This window comes from Mastigoproctus giganteus, chromosome 9, assembly GCF_048544385.1.
Source record: "Mastigoproctus giganteus isolate SK-2022 chromosome 9, ASM4854438v1, whole genome shotgun sequence".
Classification (NCBI taxonomy): Eukaryota; Metazoa; Arthropoda; class Arachnida; order Uropygi; family Thelyphonidae; genus Mastigoproctus; species Mastigoproctus giganteus.
In genome coordinates, this window is record NC_143583.1 from 218,918,610 (window position 1) to 218,941,838 (window position 23,229).

The window sequence follows — 23,229 nt, forward strand, 5'->3', positions numbered from 1 at the left end:
TTTCCTGAATGCTATCCATCCAAAATTTATTCTTCTCTTGACTTCCAGCCATTTATCATTATTACAGCTAATAACTTGTCCCAGATAAGTATATGACTCCACCTTTTCAATTACTGCTCCTTCAATCATTATTTCCCTTTCCGTGGCATACTTGTTCATCATTACTTTTGTTTTAGCCATATTCATCTTTAGTCCAAAATCCTTACTAACTGTGCATAACTGATTAAGATTTTCCTCTAATTCTTTGGGATCGTAGCTTATGACCACAATGTCATCTGCAAATCGTAAATGGTTTAGGTACTCTCCGTTCACATCGACTCCTTTCTGCAACCAGTCTAATCTTCTGAAAGCTTCCTCAAGGGCAGCAAGTAAACAGCTTCGGAGATATTGTGTCTCCTTGTCGAACTCCTTTCTCGATTTTAAATTTCCTACTGTCTTTGTCTAATCTAATAAAGGAGGTAGCACTCTCATATATTTTCTTCAAAATCATAATATATGAGGTATCTATGCCTTGTTTTTCCAGTGCCCGAAACATAGCCTTATGCTGTATGGAGTCAAATGCCTTTCATAATACACAAATGCCAGGCATAATGGTGTTTTATATTCATTTGCTTTCTCCATTAGCTGTGATATTACGTGAAGGTGATCCATAGTTGAGAATCCTGTCCTAAAGCCAGCTTGCTCTTTCGGTTGATTCTCATCAAGTATTCTTTCTAATCTGTTAGTAATGACCCTTGTGAACAACTTGTAGATGTGGGATAACAAGCTAATTGGTCTATAATTTCAAATTTCTGATTTATCTCCTTTCTTATGCAGCAAAACTATGATTGCATTATTCCACTGCTTAGGCGTCACACCTTTTCTAATGCACTTTGTGAAGAGCCTTGCCAGTTTTTGTGTTATGTCTCTTCCTCCCCATTTTAACAACTCTTCAGTAACTTCATCTTTCCCGGGGCTTTCCGATTCTTCATTTTCTTCAATGCATGTTCTACCTCATCAGGAAGAATATCGGGTATGTCATATGTGTTGCTACTTTGCAATCCACCCTCCCCACTGCTGGTTGTTGTTGTTGTTATTTGGTTTTTAGGAGCATTAGCAACTAAGGCCATATTGCTCCGGGATATGCGGTGGTCATTCCCTGACCTTTCCGCATCCTCCGTATTTGGTGGTGACGGGCTGGAACCCCGGTCTAATCAAGAAGCGTGTGCTACGCACTGCTGCTCCTTCCCACCTGGCTACGGAGGCACCCCCACTGCTGGTATCATTCCCTCGTTCCTTGTATAATTCTCTATAGTAGTCTTCTACTATTTGAATTATGCCTTCTCTGCTGTTTATAAGTACACCATCGCTATTCTTCAGTTTCAGTATCATTTGTCTTTCTGTATTACTGCTCATGGCTGCTGATTTAAATCCTTTGTTTTCCCTTAATGTTTGTTCTACTTTTCTTGTGCTAAATCTTCTTATGTCCTCTCTGAGTCTCTTTCTAATGGCTTTGCATAACTCAGTATACTCAATTTTCCCCCTGTCGGTGTTTTTCTTGCTCTTCATTTGTCGTCTTCGGTTCATCATGACAAGTGTTTCTTGACTAATTTTTTTCTTCTTTGGATTTCTGTTTCCCTATAGGTCTCTTGGGCTTTATCACTTTCAGAAAGTTGTAATATTCCTCGTCGATATCTTGGTCCTGAGCAGTCTGCAGAAGCTCAAACTTGTTCTTAAGTTCCAGTACATACTGCTTTTTCTCCTCTTCTGTTATCTCAAAGACCTTTGTATTATTTACTCGAGTCAGTTTTTTCCTTTCCTTTCCTACATCTATATCAAGTGTACATCTTACCATTCCAACATTTACCTTATTCAGGACGGTAACATTATTCACAATATATCTTCTGTTAGTGAGGATGAAGTTGATTTCATTAGTTGTTAATCCATTTGGACTCTTCCATGTCCACTTTCTGTTCACCCTTTTCTTGAAAAAAGTGTTCATTACTGACAATCCTTGAGATTCTGCAAATTCCACAAGTGTTTCACCTCTTTTATTTCTTTCACCAATTCCAAAATTTCCTATAGTTCCTATTTCTGCGCTGTTTTGCCTTTTTCCAACCTTAGCATTGAAGTCCCCCATAATAATAGTGTAGTGGGTTTTCTGCTCATCTAGAAGCCTCTCAATTTCGGTGTACATTTCTTCAACCTCTTCATCATCATGGCTCGATGTTGGTGCATAAATCATTATAATCTTTAGCTTGTACCTCTTAGAAATCTTGAGTATTAGTCTTGACACCCTTGGTGATGTACTTTTGAATTCCAAAATGTTGTTTTTAAAATCTTTATGGACCAGAAACCCAACTTCACCTTCACTCCTTTCACTGTTTCCATTGGTGTACAGCAGATTTCCACTTGATAAACTTATAAGTGATTCATTTCTTCTTCTTGTTTCAGCCAAACCGATGATATTCCAATTCGCATTTTCTAATTCCTTTTCCAGTTCTAATATCCTGTCTTCACCGATGAGTGATCGTACGTTATAACAGGCCAAGTTCAGTTTCCGTGCATGGCCGCCTGGTCGTACTCAGAGATTCTTAGCACCCTCTGCTTCAACTCTGATCCTCTCGCTGCCGTAAGAGGGAGAGTGAAAGCTGCTGGGGACTGAGGGCCATTTGTATTGTTGTGCTCTCATATGCTGGAGGGTTTGGTCTTTTCCTCTTCACGCTGACCAGGCGTCTTGAAGAGGACCACTCTACACGTTCGTTGCCACATAAGTGACATAACAGGGCTTACCATCGAGAAGGTGTGCATGAGTGGATTTTAGGGAGGCAGGCCAACCAGGCTTCTCCTAAATCTTCTGTAATAGAGAGATATTGGATCCATCAGTGTTTTAGGTTTGGTTTGGTTTGTTTGGTTTTTATTGGCGCATTAGCTACTGTGTTTTAGGCTGAGTGTCTGATAACACACAGTATACCTGTTCCCCTCTAAGCCCCTTAAGTTCCCCCCTAAGCTCATCCATATTAAATTCAATTTTTAGCCCATTTCCACTTTATTCACTCTAAGCCCATTTCCACTTTATTCACTCTAAGCCCAACTGCAGATTATATTAAGATAAGTACTGGAAATTAAGCTATTGCTACTATTGGAAATATCATTTAAACCTTTTCATGTAAACCATGAAATTAGTTAGGTCTGAGACATTCAGTTCAGAATAGAATCAGATTGAACTCAAACATTCAATGTGATCTGTTCTTCTCTTCTTTTATATTCACATAGATGAAGAACTCCTTTCCTACACTCTTTCCTCTCTTAGCTAGTGATTTCTTGTAATCTGCCTTTGCCAGCTTAACCTTGTCTGTATTATTACAGATTAATTTTAGCTAGTACAGGCTTCAGTACTCTTTAACTTTACCATGCCATCTTTTCCAGCTCTGTTAAACTGGCTAGTTCATTATTCATTTCAGAATCATCTCTGAATCCCACTCATGCTGTATTTTATTGATGGTATATACAGGGTGTCTCAAAAATATTGGTACGAACGTTTAGGGGAGGTAGGTAACATCTAAAGGAATGTGATTTGCATAGGAACCCATAACCAGAAACTTCACTGTAAGTCGGTAGACAGTGCTGTTCATCAGTTCATGAGAGGGAAAATTTCTGGTTTACTCATTCAAGCAGTAGTCACCACACGAAGAGCATGCATCAATATACAAACTGTGAGCTGGCAGACATGCACCTAGGATCTGCATCTGCTGTATGGATCAGCAGAGGGCAATGGATGAGCCATTCAACGAATTTATGGAGAACGCTTCCCAAACAGACATGTACCAGACCACCGTTTGTTTCTGCGTGTGCATCAAAATCTGTGCGATTATGGGTCATTTAAAGGTAACAAGAGTAGTGCGGGCAGACCACGTTCAATGCAAACTCCCGCCATGGAAGAAAGTGTGTTGAATGCCGTATAGAATAATCCTACTACCAGCACATGTGCCGTTGCCTCTGCCTTAGGAGTGCCTCGTTGCAGTGTACAGCGTGTCTGGCACGACGATTCCTTACACCCCTTTCATCTCCAAAGGGTTCAGTTACTGCTCCCCAAAGATCATCCTGCATGTGTGGCTTTTGCGCAGTGGTTTCTCAAAGAAAATGTTCAAGACTTGAATTTTCCAGCCTATGTTTTGTTCATGGATGAGGCTTATTTCACTCGGGATGGCTTATTCAATCAGCACAATGCTCATGTGTGGGCTCACACGACAACCCACACGGTGTGCGCCCCTATGTGGCACAACATTGCTTTGCAATAAATGTGTGGGCAGGTATGGTCGATGACTGCTTAGTCGCCCCATACCTGTTATCATCCCGCATGAACTCCGCTAAATATTGGATCTTTCTTGAACAAGTTCTACCAGGGTTACTTGACGATGTTCCAGCAAATGTGAGATGCAACATTTGGTTTCAACATGACGGGGCACCTGCCCATTATGGAAGGTGTGCTTGTGACCATTTGAGCAGGCGTTTTGGGCGTCGATGGATTGGCCATGGTGGACCCGTTGCCTGGCCCCCACGCTCACCTGATTTATCGAGCCTTGATTTCTTTCTGTCGGGGGACCTCAGATCTATTGTGTATGAATCGCCTGTGGAGACGGAAATGGATCTCGTGGCGAGACTCGTCTGCGCTGATGCTACTATCAAAGAAACTCCAGGTGGTGTGTTCGACCGTGTCCATCAATCCATGCTGCGTCGGTGTAACGCATGCATCGTGTCTCATGGTGGAACCTTCGAGCATCTGTTGTAACATCATGAAATGCATCCCTCTCGTACTCCATTGTTAATATTATGTCAAATTAATGTTTGCCACTAATTACTGTGTTGTGTCATTTCTGCTTCTTGTGCCTCTGCTATTACTTTCTTGTGCCGTTTCCGGTTATGGGTTCCTATGCGATGCACATTCCTTTAGATGTTACCTACCTCCCCTAAACGATTGTACCAATATTTTTGAGACACCCTGTATACGGTTTCTGTGACTATAGTTTTAAAGGAAATTAGTTATCAAACTCTGTAGCCCACATATTCAAAGTGTTTCCTTATATGGATGTCATTTTGCCAATCTATTGCATTTAATAACTACTACCCCTCTCTCTCCTCATCAAACAACTTAAAACTCCATTTTCACTCTCTGCTAAAGGTTTCTGTACTACTTAGCCCTATGATATCATCTCATTCATGAGTGATAAAATGTAGAATATTCTTGCCCTTAGCATTTTTCTCTAAACGCTGATACAAATAACAATCATCTAGATGACTTTTATTATAAATATTATAATAAAAGTCATCTTTTTATAAGGAGTTCCTAAGAAACTCACTGATTCATTAGCAGTTGGAAATGTTTTCATGCTCATATTCTTAAAAAATTGGGTTTTATTTTACCATGTGTATTTTAGCATATGTTTAATATTTCCTCCATTTTTACAAAGGCTTTCCTGGAGGCATTCAATTTTTGTAATGATGCAACATTCATTTTCACAACAAAAATGAACAATCACGGCTCTTCTCTTAAGTTCACAAGTGAATGAGAGTGTACTTTATTCCTAAATTTCTCAAATCACCAGACGGGGATCGGATTTTAAACATCATGGAGGGTCTGCTATGCCAAACTACCAGGAAATACCTTTGAACGACCGTTTGAACCAGTACAGTAGACCAATAGCTCATACAAGATATTAGAAACTGGTAAACAAAAGACCAGTTACTTATATGTTACTAACAACTTAAAGCATATCTAACCTCATGACTTTCAGAGTTTATTCATTAGCATTGACCTAAGTATTTAAAAACAGTGTTACTTAAATAGCCATGCATTATTACATGGATGTAACCAGAGGAACAGCACCAATATAAAGAATATTACCATGTTATAAATTGTAAAATCACCATGCAACAATATTATCAACCTATATATTTTCCACAAAAATTGTCTCCATCAGAGAGAATTGTCTCTGATGGAGCAGCATTATAACAGCAAGTCAAAGGAACTTTAATAGACATGCATTATTACAAACCTGGCCAAGTAAACATTTCAAAATCAGCCCATTCCAATATCACTCTTTCCCAATGCCCAAGAATTTCTTCCTCATGTAATTATACAGAATCAGAAATCTCCAACATTAATTATTAAAAAAAAAAACAAATAAACAACATAGAAACATATTTCCTGTTAGCATTCCTTAAATATTGTTTTAAAAATGAAAACATATCATTAATCACAAGAGACAATTACAAAAATACATTAGGCTCAATATGGTCCTAGTAGCCCTTGTGCCAGAAATAACAATACCAATACACATAAAAGTGTTTGAATTAGACCCATCTCAAAATTTTAAACTATGAAAACATTGTACACAACATACACTTTGCCATTTAATAAAAACAATAATTCTGCTATAATTTAATTTTTTAATCTTAGACATTTAATTAATTTAATTTTTTAATCTTATTAATTTAAAATAGCATGCCCCAAACTAGAGCAGCAAAGCAACGGGCACAAAGTGGCAGGAGTGCTGTGACTCAGGGGAGAACTGAGGGGGGGGGGGGTGATTCTCCAACGCATCATAGCCTAAAAAAATTTGCAACTTGTGAAATGTTTGCCAAACTCTCGGGAACGGAACATGATATTGTCATGGGGGATGTCTTTGTGTGGGCGCGCGATGTAAGGAGTGTAAGGAAATCAGGTGACAACTCAGCGTTGTTATGGGCCTATATGAGAGTTTGAAGGACAGGGTGCCGACCGGGCTAGCCAGGTGGGTAAAGTGCCTCCCTGGCAACCCAAAGGTCGCGGGTTCGAATCCCGCCTCGGGCTTGGATCAAAGTACTGCAAAAACCTTGGGAGGTGCATTATGGCCACAGCAGCTGATGCGCCGACAACTACCAAAAAAAAAAAAGGACAGGGTGGATGCCCTCGAGAGATCTAAATTGAGGGGCCCATCAGACTCTCAGCTGCCCACATCAACGCCAGAGCTTGCACTCGGTCATCACGCAACACAGCGGCAACCTCCAAGGCAGAATGCGCTGGTCCCAAAGGAACTAGTAGTTGTTGGTGACTCTATTGTCAGGGAAACAGGAAACATGCTTTGTAAAAAGGATCGGTGGAACAGGACCAGGGTATGTCTGCCAGGGGCAAAGGTTGATGACGTTGTAGAGTGGATATCATCTTTTAAGGGCACAAAAGGTGATATAGTTGTACACGTTGGCACTAATGATATTAAGAGTAGGAGACCGGCAGAATTACTTAACAAGTACAGGTCACTGTTGAACAAAAGCCGAGAATTAGGGTTAAATATGAAAGTGTCCGCAATTCTGCCCAGACACGATAGGAGGGAGTATATGATGAGAGCCTTGTCGATCAATTCGGCCCTGGAAAGATTGTGCAAGGCTCAAGGGATAGAATTTTTTTCAGCCTGGTCTGTACTTCTTAACAGGAGAAACTGCTTCTACAGGGATGGGATACACTTAAATAGGAAGGGTGCAAGAATATTCCCTGATGCTATCGAGGCAGTTAGGTGGGTCGGAATACTGATAGCTTGGGGGGATACAAGGACATGTACCTATTCTTATTATTAGTTACCCTAACACATCTCATATACCCACCTGTTTCATGATGACTGCCATAAGTTCCTGAAACCCCCAACATCGCTCGCTCCATGCCTCTGCTTATTCTAATAGAAGTAGTGCAAGAATCGCCTTCACCTCTGCCTGCAGCTACTTTCCACCTTTTAGTCTGTGAATCCACAAAAGCTAGCAGTTTTCCGACCCACCTAACACTGCCTCGATAGCATCAGCTATAATTATAGCTGATGCTATCGAGCCATAATTATGAAAGCTTCCTTTGAATCAGGGGTGGTCGCCATGGACAGGAGATGTGCAAATATGCCCCAATTCACAAAGGATGAAATTTTATCCAAAGGGTGACATGGGTAATTACAAACCTGTTAGCCAAATGCCTGTTTCAGAGAAAACAATGAAGTCACCAGTTAAGGAAGCGATGCAGGATCATCTAGACAAGACTGCAATTATAGTTCAGACACAGCATGGGTTTGTTAAGGGGAAGTCTTCTCTGACAAATCTGATTGGATATTAGGATGTGCTTACAAAGGAATTGGATGCAAAGAATAATTTTGATATCATATACTTGGATTTTAGGAAAGCTTTTGATATTGTGGCACATTGAAAAACTACTGTACAAATTGGAACAGTATGGCATTAAGGGCAAGTGCTAAAATGGATAAAAGGATGATTCAGTGGGAGAAAACAGAGAGTGGTTATGAATGGACACTGCTATTCATGGAATAATGTTATTAGTGGAGTCTCCAAGAGTTGAGTGTTGGGTCCATTGTTATTTTTTATCAGTTGTTATATCCACTATTGGTATTTATCAATGATATTGATGAAGGTATATCAGGATTAATGTCTAAGGTTGCAGACGATACAAAAGTTGGCAGGGTTGTTAATGATAGCATGTTACTGCAACAAGATATGGAAAAGTTGAGCAGATGAGCTGAGAGGTGGTAACTGAAACTTAACATTGAAAATTGGTAGTACTGCATATGGTAGCAGTAACCCCGGAGTAACGTATCAGCTGGGTGGTACTACACTCGAGTAGTGGAGAATGAAAAGGACCTCGGGGAAATTGTGCAGTCAGATATGAAGTTTTCTGAGCAGTGCAAAAGGACTGCAAGGGTAGCTCTTGGTGTCTTGTCAATGATATACAGGAATTTTGCTGGCAGGGATAATGCGATGATCATTCCCCTGTAATGGTCAAGCCACTTCTTGAGTACTGTTTACAGATCTGGATGTCTAATTTTAGGAAAGATGTTGAGCTACTGGAATGAGTATAGAGAAGGGAAATGAGATTGGTGAATGGAACAAATGGTTGGTGTTACAAGGAAAGGTTTGAGGTCTGCACATTGCAGCTTCTGGAGACTAGGCACCTGCGAGGCAATCAAATTGAGGCGTATAAGGCCTTGAAAGGATTGAGCAAGCTAAATGCTAATGGGATTCTTCCTCTTACTCAGATTAATCACCTGAAGGGGGCATAAATTCAAATTTAGGAAATACAATTGTAGAACAGATGTGTGGAAATTTGTCTTTAGCCAGCATGTGGGTGATAGTTGTAACAAACTTCCATCTGTTGTAGAGGAAGTCAGCAACTTTAGTAAGTTCAAGTAAATACTAGATAAACATTTGGAGTGAATGGATGGGTGAAATGGGAAAGATGTTTTTTTTTTTTTTTTTTTGGCTGATGCGATATACGCCAAAGAAGAAAAAATGCATGGGATACATATAAATTAACACGTGACACAGAAGCCTATGATAGATATAAGTTGGTCTGTAACCAAGTCACAAAGGAGGTTAGGCAGGCAAAGGCAGATTATGAGAAATCTTTGGCAAAGGATGCAAAGAAAAACAGCAAAGAGTTCTTTACTTATGTAAACTCTAGAAGAAAGGGGATAAATCAGATTGGTCCACTTGATATCGATAGTTCAACTGTTTATGATCCTTGCCAGGTAGCTAACAAACTAAATGAATATTTTGCATCGATATTCACACATGGGGAGTTATTCAGCGAGGGGAATGCCAGAGGTGTATTCAACTCTGGCAGTAAGCTAGAGAGTCTTGATATAACTGAGAGTAAAGTGGAGGAGAAATTGTTGAAGATAAACACAAGAAAAGCACCTGGAGTGGATGGAATCTATCCAGTTATATTAAAGGATGCAGCAAAGGAAGTAAGCAAACCCTTAGCTATAATTAAGAGCTTCCTTGGACTCAGGGGAGGTACCCATAGACTGAAGATGTGCAAATGTGACTCCACTTCACAAAGGAGGATCAAAGGCTGACACAAGTAATTATAGACCTGTGAGTTTAACTTCTGTTCCAGGTAAATTAATGGAGGCACTCGTTAAAGAAGCACTGCAGGATCATCTAGACAAGACTTCAGTTATAGCTCGGACACAGCATGGTTTTGTTAAGGGGAAGTCTTGCCTGACCAATTTGATTGGATACTATGATGCAGTCACAAAAGAGCTGGATGCAGGGAATACTTTGATATTATATACTTGGATCTTAGAAAGGCTTTTGATACTGTTGCACATGGAAGACAGCTGCACAAATTGGAGCAGTGTGGCATTCGAGACAAATTGCTACTATGAATAAAGGGGTGGTTGAGGTGGAGAAGACAGAGGGTGGTAATCAATGGACACTGCTCATCATGGACTAATGTTATTAGTGGAGTACCTCAGGGTTGAGTGTTGGGTCCAATTATTGTTTTCTGTATTTATAAATAATATTGATGATGGAACATCAAGCTTAATGTCCAAGTTTGCAGACGATACAAAGGTTGGCAGGGTTGTTAAGGACACTACTGACGCTATGCTGCTGCAACAGGATCTGAAAAGGTTGAGCAGATGGGCTAATGGGTGGCAAATGAAGTTTAACATTGACAAATATAAAGTACTACTGGAACGAGTACAGAGAAGGGAAACAAGATTAATGAATGGAACAAAGGGTTGCTCTTACGAAGAAAGGTTGAAGTTTTGCAAATTACAGTATCTGGAGACAAGGCACCGGCGAGGTGATCTGATAGAGGTGTATAAAGCGTTGAATGGTTTGGGCATGCTCAATGCTGATGGGATTCTTCCCTTCTTGCTCAGAATCACCTGAGAGGGCATAAATTCAAATTGAGGAAAGACAGATGTAGGATAGATGTGTGGAAATTTGCCTTTAGCTAGCAGGTAGTTGGTTGGTGGAACAGACTTCCATCCCTTGTTGTGGTAGTTGATAGCCTAAATAAATTTAAGGCTCAGCTGGACAGGTATTTCGAACGAACGGAGGGGTGAAGTGGAAGGTTTTTTTTTTTTTTTTTGGCTGATGCTGCATAAGCTTGCTTTCTTGCATCATACGCTTCTACTAATGCTAAATGCTAATGCTAATAAGCTTTCTTTCTTACATCATATGTCCTAATAATGCTAATAAACTCTAGAATTAAGAGCTTGATTTGATTTGGATTTTATTGGCGCATTAGCAACTAAGGCTATAATGCGGCAAGTTTGTTTGTTTGTTATTTGGTTTTTAGGAGCATTAGCAACTAAGGCCATATTGCTCCGGGATATATGGCGGTCATTCCATGACCTTTCCGAATTCTCCATATTTGGTGGTGACGGGCTCGAACCCCGGTCTAATCAAGAAGCGTGTGCTACGCACTGCTGCTCCTTCCCACCTGGCTACGGAGGCGCCTATAATGCGCCAAGACCACTAGAATTATGAGCATGAATAAGATTGGTCCATTTGATATCGATGGTTTGCCTGTTGATGATCCTGCTCAGACAAACTAAATGAGTATTTTGCATCTAGATTCACCCATGAAGAATTCTGTAGGGAAGTGGAAGACAGAAGCTTATAAAACACTAACAGGGAGCTAAATGATTTTTTAATAACTGTGGGTAAAGTGCCAAAGTTAACCATAAGAAAGGCACCTAGGGTGGATGGGGCTATCCAGTTAGATTAAAGAAGGCGGCAAAGGAATTAAGCAAACTATCCATAATTATGGGAGTATTATTGGACTAGAGGGAGGTCCCCACGGACTGCAGATATGCAAATGTATCTCCAATTCAGAAAGGGGGGATAAAAGGGTTACACAAATAATAATTACAGATCGGTTAGTTTAACTTCTGTTCCAGGGAAAATAATGGAGTCACTTCTTAAAGAAGCATAGCAGGATCATCTACACATGACAGCAGTAATAATTCTGACAGCATGTGTTTTTTAAGGGTAAGTCTTGTCTGACCCAAGTTGATTGGATACTATGATGTGGTCCCAAAGGAACTGGATGCAAAAAATAGTTTTAATATCATATACTAGGATTTCAGGAAAGCTTTTGGTACTGTTGCACATGGAAGACTGCTGTACAAATTCGAGCAGTACAGCATTAAGGGCAAGTTGCTACAATGGATAAAAGGATGGTTGAGTGGGAGAAGGCAGAGGTGATAATCAATGGATACTGCTCTTTGTGGACGAAAGTTATTAGTATAGTTCTCAGGGTTCGGTGTTGGGCCCAGTGCTGTTTTTGTAATTATCAATGATACTGATGAAGGTATGTCAGGGTTAATGTCTAAGTCTGCAGATTATACGAATGTTGGCAGAGTTCTTAATGAAAGTATGCTACTGCAACAGAATCTAGTAAAGTTGGGTAGATGGGCTGAGAAGTGGCAAATGAAGTTTGACAAATGTAAAGTACTGCATATGGGTAGAAGTAACCCTAGAGAAATGTACCAACTGTGTGCCACTACACTCAGGGTAGGTGAGAATGAAAAAAGACCTCTGGGTAATTGGGCAGTAAGATATGAAGTTTTTTGCAGCTTGTCTGCAGTGCAGCTCATGGGATCTTTTCAATGATATACAGAATTTTGCGAGCAGGAATAAGGACGTGATCATCCTCTTCTATAAGGCAATGGTCAGTGTACAATTTGATTACTGTGTACAGATCTGGTGGCCTCATTTTAGGAAATATGTAGAGCTACTGGAGTGAGTAAGGAGAAGTGCAACGAGATTGGTAAGGGAAACAAAGGGTTAAGTTCTGCAAATTGCAGCGTCTGGAGACTAGGCACCTGTGTGGTGATATGATTGAGGTGTATAAGACTTGAATGGTTTGAGCAGGCTCAAAACTGATGAGATTCTTCCTCTTGTTGAGATTACAAACCTAAGGGAACATAAATTGAGAAAAAACAGTTTTAGAATAGATGTGTGGAAATTTGTCTTTAACGTGCAGGTAGTTGATTGCTGGAACAAACTTCCATCAGTTGATAGCTTAAATAAATTTAAGGAGGAAGTGGACGAACTTTTTGAGCAAATGGATGGGTGAGGAAGGGTTTTTTTTTTTTTTTTTTTTTTCTGATGCTGTATAAGCTTGCTTTATTGCATCATATTTTAATACTAAAATGTAATACAGATGGATATAAGAATTAGAAAGAAAACAGAGATAAATAATAGCTTTAACTGAACTTTTTAAATATGTTACCTTACTTAAAAAGAAGCGCTTGTTATTTTTAATATTAAATTAGTAAGACACAGCAACTGGCAGTCATTGGGCTTTAATTAATGCCAGTATCATTAAATTACTTAAAAAGAAACTTGTTATGTTTAATATTACATTTGTTTTTTTGGTTTAATGTGGTTTTAATTTGCACTGCAGGGCTTAAGAAAATTCCAAAACATGATTAATTATTTTATTTTAATTTTGTCAAGAATGCAGTGTTCTCTTATTTTTTCTTCACAATATGCCTTTAAACCAATATATTTTTCATTTACATTTCATATTTTCCAAGGTTAGGTATGCAATAACACATATGTATGCAAACTTTATTTTTGCCATTTATTATTATACTGATGAAATTAAATTCATATATCAAAAAACAGTAATGAATAGAGTAATAAGTCATTTATTCATTAGTAATTAATGATTTCTTTGGAAAGAACAGTGATTAAATTTTTTTCACTGAATGAAAATAGAAACTGAACTATATTACCTTCAATATCTGCAAATGCTTTGCTGCTTGATCCTTTGAGACAGGCAGTAATTCTCTTGGGAGTTGTCTTTCTTTTGCTTGAATAAAATTGCTTAGGCCTTTCAGAATATCTAGTTGTGTTTTTACCTCATCAGTTAGAGAATTAATTTCCTGACTGCGATCAGATAATTTCACTCCTAACAAACTATAGCGGTGATTAATTTCTGACAACTGCTGTTGAATAGGACTCAAATCTATAAATTAAAATTGAAAAAAAAAAAAAAAACAAATCACTGTGATAAATACAAAAAAAGTTCTAAAACAATAAAATTTCAGTTCCTTATTTCTTGGAAGCATGAAGCATGCCCAAATAAAAAGTATTATCAATGCAATTTGTATATAAAAAGAATTAAACAACAGGGTCATTGCATTAAAATATGGGAAATCAATTGTGATAATTGTAGCCACTGTAGCCTTATAATGGTTAAAAAAATGTTGTCAGAATTTATTATTTTTTTTTTTAACTCTGATAAATTTAATATTGAAAATTTCTCTGAATAACAAGAAGCCCCGCACACTTTGCAATGGTTCCCATTTATAAAACAAAAATTTTGATCAATAAGTATTTTCTGAGACACAGTTTGTACCGAATGCTAATTTTTGAAATATATACACCGATGTCCTAAAATTAAACTATACAGATGACAAAACTATAAAGTTTTTATGAACAAATGAAATTTGGTTCAGAAGTATTTAGTAAAAGAAACATAGCTATAAGAGAGAGACTAAACACCTCCAACATAATAGAAGAAATACAAAATTATCAGTTAAAATGGAAGGAACATGTAGAAAGAATTGAGTAGGGAGAGACTACCAAAATTAGCAATGAATTAAAAACCTGCTGGAAAAAGAAACAGAATCCCAGAAATGGATGGATCAAACAGTTCTTTGAAGAGCGTTAATGGTACAGGCTTCACAAGCCTAAAATCCACTAAGTTCAAGAAGAAGAAACAAATATTTAGTATGCTGTATGCATGATAATGGCACCCAGTGGTCATACAATGAGTACCATTATCATGATTGCCCTGATTTTTATGAATTGGTATATTATATTATGAAATAAAAGTCCTGTGTTACTAGCAAAAATGTTTTCAACATCAGAAAACACCATAGAAAATTCTTGAAGCAAGTGATAAAGTACTTAGGCAACTAAATAAAACTTTAAACTCTTCAGCACTGCATATACAGATTTACATTTCTTGTGTGAGAAATGTCATTAAGATCCATGGATATGCTGTATATAAAAAGAACTAAACAATAGTTTGCATTCAGTGCATTTAATTCAATTCATATTTTTTAACCCGCACCACTTTTGGAGTCAATGAAACCAACTGTTAGATGCTACAATTTTTTTTGAGATTTTCAGTTGCATTCTCTCCATTCTTTTTCTGTATATCCTTGTATAAGCTTAAGGCTTTTTCTTGTATGAACACTGAGCTTACAGGGTTGTTGATAAAGGTCTTCTTCCCAGGTCAGTAGTCATCTTTCCATAATCGCTAATAGTACCTCAGACTGCCAAATCATATTCTTTGAGCCGACCGGGCTAGCCGGGTGGGTAAAGTACCTGCCTAGCAACCCAAAGGTCGCAGGTTTGAATCCCGCCTCGGGCTTGGATCAAAGTACTGCAAAAACCTTGGGAGGTGCATTATGGCCACAGAAGCTGATGCACCAACAACTACCAAAAAAAAAAAAAAAAAAAAAAAAAAACATTCTTTGCTGTGGTTTCATTATCTCCTTCATTATTTAGAATGGTGTGAATTGTTTTTTCGAGGATTTCAAGGGAATGTGGATCAATTACTCATGCTCCACTTCTCTTACAAAGTATAATTTCTAATTTAACATCTAAACCATAACTTTTGCATTTTCTTTTTTTTTTTTTTTTTCATGTTTGAAAATTGCTGATGTTTTATCATCAGCAATTTGCTTTGAATGCATGGTTAATAAAAATAAGAAAACTAAGAATTCACTTAATGTAAAAATTATCGAAAATATCTAAACAAGAAATTGACCATAGGTAGAGGGAATCAAGTCAACAGGATGAGCGTGTAGCAGGGATGCTTCAAGTAAGTCGAAACAAAGTACATAGATACTATTATATTTTTTATGTTTTTTGTATTTTTTTAGGTATTATTTGCAACCTTGTAACTGCAGGGACTCAGATACTGGGGACCCCTGTAAATATCTGGTTATGGAGAGAAGGTGGAAAATGTGTATTTCCATAGCCTTTATGCACCAAGTACAGGTCGATCATCACTAATCCGGCCACCAATAATCCGGTTCATTCGGTAATCCGCTAATTCAGACAATTTCCATGAGCTTAATTTCAAATTTAACTACTGTTTTGGTGGCATTGGTTGCAGCATCAGCAGTTGGTGCGAACTTGTAAACACTGGCAAGTCATTCCTACTTGTTTTTCTGCATTTATTATTATAACCTGCTCACATTTAGCCCCAGCCATGGTTCTAATGCATAAAGGAAGTGCTTCTCATGGTGTGCAGCGCAAACACTGTACATTGTCCATAACAGATAAAGTTGAAGTTCTGAAAAAATCAACAGTGATGTGTCTGTAAGAAGCTTATGTGAATTATACAACATTCGCTCTTCAACAGTGTATGACATAAACAGAAAGAAAAATTGCTCCAGTTCTTTGCTAACATTGGATCAAAGAAACAGATGGGCATAAGAAAAACAATGAAAGACGGAAAAAGTTCAGAACTGGATAAAGTGCTGATAACATGGTTTAAGATCCGTATAAGTGAAGGTGTTGAGCTGTCTGGGGGATCTGGTGAAGGAACAAGCTAAAATTTTTCATAAAGAACTAGGACTAGATTATGAGTGTTATTATGGTGAATATTGGTTTTAGCGTTTCAGGAAGTGACATGACTTAAAGTTTGTGCAGTGTGTGGCGAAAAACATTCAGTGGACAAGGAAGCAACTGCTGCATTTATTGATGAGTTCACCAAGCTAGTTTCTGATGAAAAATTAAGTCCTGAGTAGGACTACAATGCCAATGACACTGCCTTGTATTGGAGATGTGCTCCAAAAAGAAATCTGACAACTGAGGATGCAGAATCGCCAACAGGTTATAAATCATCAAGAGATTGTGTCACTGTGCTGGGCTGCTGTAATGCTGCGGGAACTCACAGGTGTAAGTTACTGGTTATCAGCAAAAGTTTACGTCCCAGGGCCTTCAAAGGAATGACACAGTTCCAGTGATTTAACGTGCCAACAAGAAGCAATGGATTACAACTAACATTACATTGGAATGGTTTTAAAAATATTTTATTCCCGAAGCAAGAGCTCACTGTAACTCTGTTGGCCTGGACCACAACTGTAAGATAATGCTTATTTAAACAACTGCTCTGCACATCCGAAAGCAGAACTTTTGGTAAAAAATAATGTTTTCAGTATCTAACTCCTACCTAACTGTACGTCATTAATTCAACCCCTGGACAATGGCATATTACGTACTCTTAAGTCTAAGTATCACTCCCTGTTCATGAGGCATCTACTGAGTGCAGTTAACTCTGGCAGACCAGTACAGGAGTTTCTTAAGGAATTTAATGTGAGAGATATGGTTTACTGCATTGCCAATGCCTGGAAGTCTGTAGAGGCATACACACTAAAAAAATTGATGACATAAATTGTGCCCGGGTTTAATGTTTGAGTCTGCATCTGGTGAAGACACTGCAAATGACTTTACAGGATTCAGGGTTTCAAATGAAAAGCAGATTATACATGAACTGCTTTCTTTCACTCATGATTTAACTAATCCTGCTGGCATGGATCTTGCATCGAGGATGGATGAAGATAATGTTGAGGAATGGATGAATGTAGATGACACTGTAGCTAATGTTCATCATCATACTGACTCAGAAATCGAGATGTAGCAGAAAGAATCTCTACTGATAGGTTAATTCAGTTGACAGGTGAAGTGCTAAAAGGTCTAGAGCAATGCAGATTATAACTGAACAAGAAATAATGAACATTTACATGCTGCAGGATTAACTAATCAAAGAAAGACCAAGAACAGCTTCGCTTGCAAGCTATGTTAAAAAGAAAAGCTAAAAATCGTGCAATAGAGGAGTCGACATTTGACAGTCCAGCACCATCAACTTCTACTCACCCAGAGGTTCTACCACCATCATCATCAGTTCCTGAAGAAGATGTGCCAGTTTCATCACCAGTTTCTGATGTTTCAGTCACCTTTCAAGATGAAGATGGTGATCCTGACAGCCCCCCACTTCCTGATATGTAACTCTTCTTAGTTGTAAATTCCAGCTCTTCACTTTGGAAGCAGCCATGATGAACTTTCTTATGTAAGTCAACAGAATTTCATTTCTTTTTCCTTTATTAACCAACTTGTACTGATTTACAGGGTATTTTAAAGGTAAGATGAGGTGTTTAGTTGTTGGGTAAACTGTACATGCTAATCTAAAAACCGTTGATCTGGCAAACTCACTAATCTGGCACTTGGCAGGTCCCAACGATGTCAGATTACTGATGGTCAACCTATACTAGCAAACAGCCATGACCAGCTGAGAATTTCTTATCTCTTACTGGTCAGTAAGAAAACCTCTGCACAGCAGAAAGTACAAAATGGATGCTGATCTGGAATGGGAAAATACTGAAATTACCTATTAGACCCCTGTTCAGTATAGTAGCATAGTCACCCATTTGAAAAATTCAGGGATTACCTCACATCCTGGACTCAAGTTGAAGTGCGAGATTTTTCTTTGTGAGTTATTCTACAGCTTGTTTGTTTTTTGGTTTTCAGGAGCATTAGCAACTAAGGCCATATTGCTCTGGGGATATGCGGTGGTCATTCCCTGACCTCTCCGCACCCTCCATATTTGGTGGCCACGGGCTCGAACCCCGGTCTAATCAAGAAGCGTCTGCTACACACTGCTGCTCCTGCCCACCTGGCTATGGAGGCACCTATTCTACAGTCTCTCTCTGCAAACTGGTTTTGAACATATGACAACAGAAGAGGAAAGGTGGGTGAGAACCCTTCTATACAGATTTTATTTTAGGAAAAAGCAACAGATGTGAAAGAAATGTAACGGATTTACACAATAAAAAGTTTGATGAAGTTTGATTTGTTGTCATGATTTGTGGTCTGGAAGGTAACTATATAATGTTTTAATTATTTACATCATAATCATAATTTAATTCTGTTTTTTGAACTTCAAATAGAATTCTATGTGACTCATTACTAATGCATTTATAATCCAAATTTGCATTGCAGCCCATAGGTTGGAAAATGCTGTCCTAAATAGAGGCTGAATTAAGTATATCTGTGCCAGGAAAAGTTCCTGGGAGTAAACTCAAGATGGGTGTCATTTGTATTAGAGGTTATATACCACCTGGCAGTGTAGGATAACTGGGATTTGCTTTCAAGCACTACATAGGATCTCTTGTGTATACTGCTTTAGGATAAATTTACACAAGTGACCCTGTTTGTTACTAAATACTTTTCTGAAGTTATAAAAAAATAAATGGAATAATTGCTTTCCTTGTGGGTGTAAACACTAATCATCTTTTATTTACCCACAACACTAAAAATAATAATTTTTGTATATGCACAACATGTTTTGAAATACAGTAATACCCCGAAGTTACGCGATAGGTGGGTCCAACGAAAATCGCGTAAGTCGAATTCGCGTAAGTCGGGGTACAACTTTGCATATAAATACGTATAAATTTTGCTTAATTGGAACCAGGGACTAACAAAGACACTAGTTTAGAAGAAAAATATTAATAAAATTGCAGTTCTTTATACAGTTTAATACAAAATATGTATTAAAAAAAACAAATGACTTACGTTAAAAAGTTATTTCGATGTCGATGGCTTCATAAAATCTAACAAATTCGTCTGACGCGCCTTCTTTTTTTCAAGCAGAATTTCTTCGTAGCAAGCTAATAATTTTTTTATTCCTTGCTTTGTAGCTATAACGCGTTCTTCGTTGGAGTCTATGTTTTCTAAAATTTTTAAGCCCTTTACAATTGAGCCCTTTACAATTTTCAACCTGTCAAGTTTGTAATTGTCATGTGCTTTTCGCCGTTGCTTCATTTAGGTCTGTAGCACGTGCAATATCACATGGTCTTTCATTTCGCTCAAAGCGTTTTACAATTTCATATTTTTTCTCTATCGACAGAGGCGGACTGGCCATAAGCCTTACCGGGGCCAGTGTAACCCCGGTGGGCCAGTGTGACTTTGGCCATAAACCATAGTATGAGGCCACTATAAATTTTCCCGGGTAAGAATTTTTGACCCAGTCCGCCTCTGTTTATCGATAATTGCTTTTCTTTTTCTCTCTGAAACTGCAGTGTCTTCACCAGGACGCTTCCTTTTCACACCTTTTAATTAAGTATTTTATTCATTTTTAGGGAATAAAGCACAATTACAAAACGAGGAGGCACGCTTGATACACATAAACAAAGCTGCCCGCACGTAGCAACTGAATAAACAACACCATAAAGGCAGAGATACACTATTAACACCACACATTTCTAGGGGTTACTCCCATAAAACAATAAAAATCCAGTTGCGTTTCTGCTAGTGAAATCTGTTATAAACTGGTAGTAAACTCGATCTAATTGCATTTGCGATTATACCGATAGCTGGAATTGTGTTGGTTTTTACGTTATTATGGTGAAATGTGTTTTTCCCTTCACTGATATAAAAAACATAAAAGCAGCAAAGTTGAATTTTGTTCAACTTTCGCTCTCATTCTACGCCGTTGCACCGTATATCGATAACATATGAAAAACGACCTTGAAGATAGTGGGCGGCAGCGTTGCCAAACGAAAAAATCAAGAACCGCGTAACTCCGAGTTCACGTAAGTCGGGGTAGCGTAAGTCGAGGTATTACTGTACATACTTAGCTTCCTAAATGTTACATTATTTGAGTGACATAGGTATTCTCAAAAATTTTACATTGATGAAGATGAGAGATGCTTCTCTCCCCCACCCCTTTTCTTTAGGATTATCACATTATATGATTGTCATCCTGAAGTCTGCTGGAAATAATCCTTTTCTCATCTATAAAATAAAAGAAAAAAGTGTTTCTTCTGTATTCAAGCCCAAATATGCTGATCAAGCAACATGAATTTAGAAAGTATTTTCCAGTTTGCATTACTTTTAAACAGTTATTACAGCTTCTACTGTATTCCTGTGCAACTAAGTGATACTACCTGTTTGAAAAATTCCATGAATTCTAAACAATCATAGATGTGAGAAATCTCTACACTTTTTTTTTTTTTTTTTTTAGGTGAGACTACTCAAGTGATTCTGTGGCAATAGAGAATTTCGCTCACAAACTGACCTAGATAGAAAATTTGTGATATATTGACTTGCATGCTGAGTACTGCATATTCCATGACAAATTTCACTGTCCCTGGCTGATGTCTATCTGATGCAGGATGGCCGGGATTGTCGCGATTTAGATGTTGTTATTTGGTTTTTAGGAGCATTAGCAACTAAGGCCATATCGCTCCGGGAATATGCGGTGGTCATTCCCTGACCTTTCTGCATCCTCCGTATTTGGTGGTGACGGGCTTCAACCCCGGGTCTAATCAAGAAGTGTGTGCTACGCACTGCTGCTCCTTCCCACCTGGCTACGGAGGCGCCGCGCGCGATTTAGAACTTCTAAGCCCTGCTTCCTGATAATACCTCCAGCATAGTAAACTGCCCTCTCTATAATGGAGTATGGCAAACCACTTTCTTATCAAGCCATGCAGCCCAAATCATACCGACTTTGTAACAAATTTTAGATGACAGTTCTGACACTGATGCAGTTTTTACTTTTCTAAAAAAGATAAAATGCTACGATACAATATGGTGTTTAAATCCCACGAAATACACATCTCACTTTTAATGACACCTGGTAACTCCTACCATTGTTTGGCACATAATAGCCTTTAGCTGCCATTGCGCAGCGCAACGGCAGCTAAAGGCCATTATGTGCCAAACAATGGTAGGAGTTACCAGGTGTCATTAAAAGTGAGATGTGTATTTCGTGGGATTTAAACACCATATTGTATCATAGCATTTTATCTTTTTTAGAAAAGTAAAAACTGCATCAGTGTCAGAACTGTCATCTAAAATTTGTTGCAAAGTCGGTATGATTTGGGCTGGAAGGTAACTCTGTTACCTTCCAGACCACTATTAGTAACTCTGTTACCTTCCAGACTGCCTGATTTGACTATACTTGATTTCTTTTTATGAAAATTGTCAAGCCCATCAGTACAAAAGCAAACTAAACAATTCAGAATAGACAAATGAAAGTATCCAATGTATAACTCACATCTGGGTTACATGTAAAAACAATGTCAAAATAATGATAATGTGCTTACCTTCAATACTACCCAGATTGTCTGCTGAGCTTCTTGGACTACCAAACCCGCTTGATGAGCTAGACACTGGACTTTGGGCAGTCAATTTTCCTAGTAAGAAATGAAAATCTAATGACCTATACACAATTAAAAATACAGTGATTTTGGAAGTAGTCTTTTTTGTTATTAGTGAATTAAAAATTATACTGATTAAAACTGGTTTAAATATGAGGGACATTTGATAAGATTTACAAATTTTTCATAAAATCTGGCAATTGCAATTCAAGACCAAATCAGGAATGTTGGATTTACTTAAATATGCAACTATTGTGAAGGGTAAAGGGAAGGAATTTTGCTTTCATAAAGGCGACTACAGGATATCAGAAATGTGCAAATTCTATGCAGTAGGACCAACAAATTCTATTGCAGTAGGACCAACAAATTCTATTCAGTAGGAATTTGCTGCATGTCACCAATAACAAATTCTAAATGGGAATCATTCTTAGAAGAAATTATAGAAACTACTAGGTTTTTTTTCATCAACTAAGAGTTACTGTTGAACACTTAAATGGATGACTAAAATGTTAGAACTAAATGGATGTCAGATGAACTGATGATACTATTAGCAGAGAAGAAAAATACATAGTGGGGATTATGCATATAATTAACAGGTGATACAGAAGTTGACAGTAGATGAAAGTTAGTTTGCAATTTCAATCTTAGAAGGTTAGTAAGCTACAGCTTACTAACCTTCTAAGGAGGAGACCTACTGCAGGAGGAGACCAGCCAGAGAATCAATCTTTAATACCTGGCTTACCTCCTAGTGGTGTGTACAAGCAAAGTGGGGTCCCACAAGGGACCTGCAGCCAAGTAGCCAGAAGAACAACATAACACGACACAAAGCTACATAAACCACACAGTGTACTGTTTTTCCTCACAAGAGTACTAAAAGTGCAGTTGTGGGAAACCACTAGTGGCGCCTCACCCCAAACACTATGTACACTATGCCAATGAAAAGCAGAAAAGAATTCTTTATTTATGACAACACTATTAGAAAGAGGATGAATCACGTTGGTTTACTATATATGAATAGTTTAACTGTTGATGATCCTACTCAGGTTGCTGACAAACTGAATAGGTATTTTACATTTACATTCATATGCAAGAATTTCTTTAAGGAAGGGAATGCCAGAACATTGTTAAATTCTAACAGGGGACTATATGATTTTGTGATAACTGATGGGAAAGTGGTAGAGAAATTGTTGAAGCTAAACAGAGAAGGCAGCTGGGTTGAATGGGATCT

General features: G+C 38.2%; 1 protein-coding gene across 1 annotated transcript in view; it reads right to left on the bottom strand.

The window, feature by feature from the left end:
• shot (dystonin-like protein short stop) overlaps positions 1–23,229 on the bottom strand; it is a 1,739,701-nt gene that overhangs the window by 942,473 nt on the left and 773,999 nt on the right. Inside the window, exons 37-38 of the mRNA XM_090380932.1 lie at positions 21,948–22,037; positions 13,551–13,783 (exon numbers count right to left, since the gene is read on the bottom strand). Coding sequence (XP_090237058.1) covers positions 13,551–13,783; positions 21,948–22,037 — 323 coding nt within the window. The remainder of the gene's footprint in view (positions 1–13,550; positions 13,784–21,947; positions 22,038–23,229) is intronic.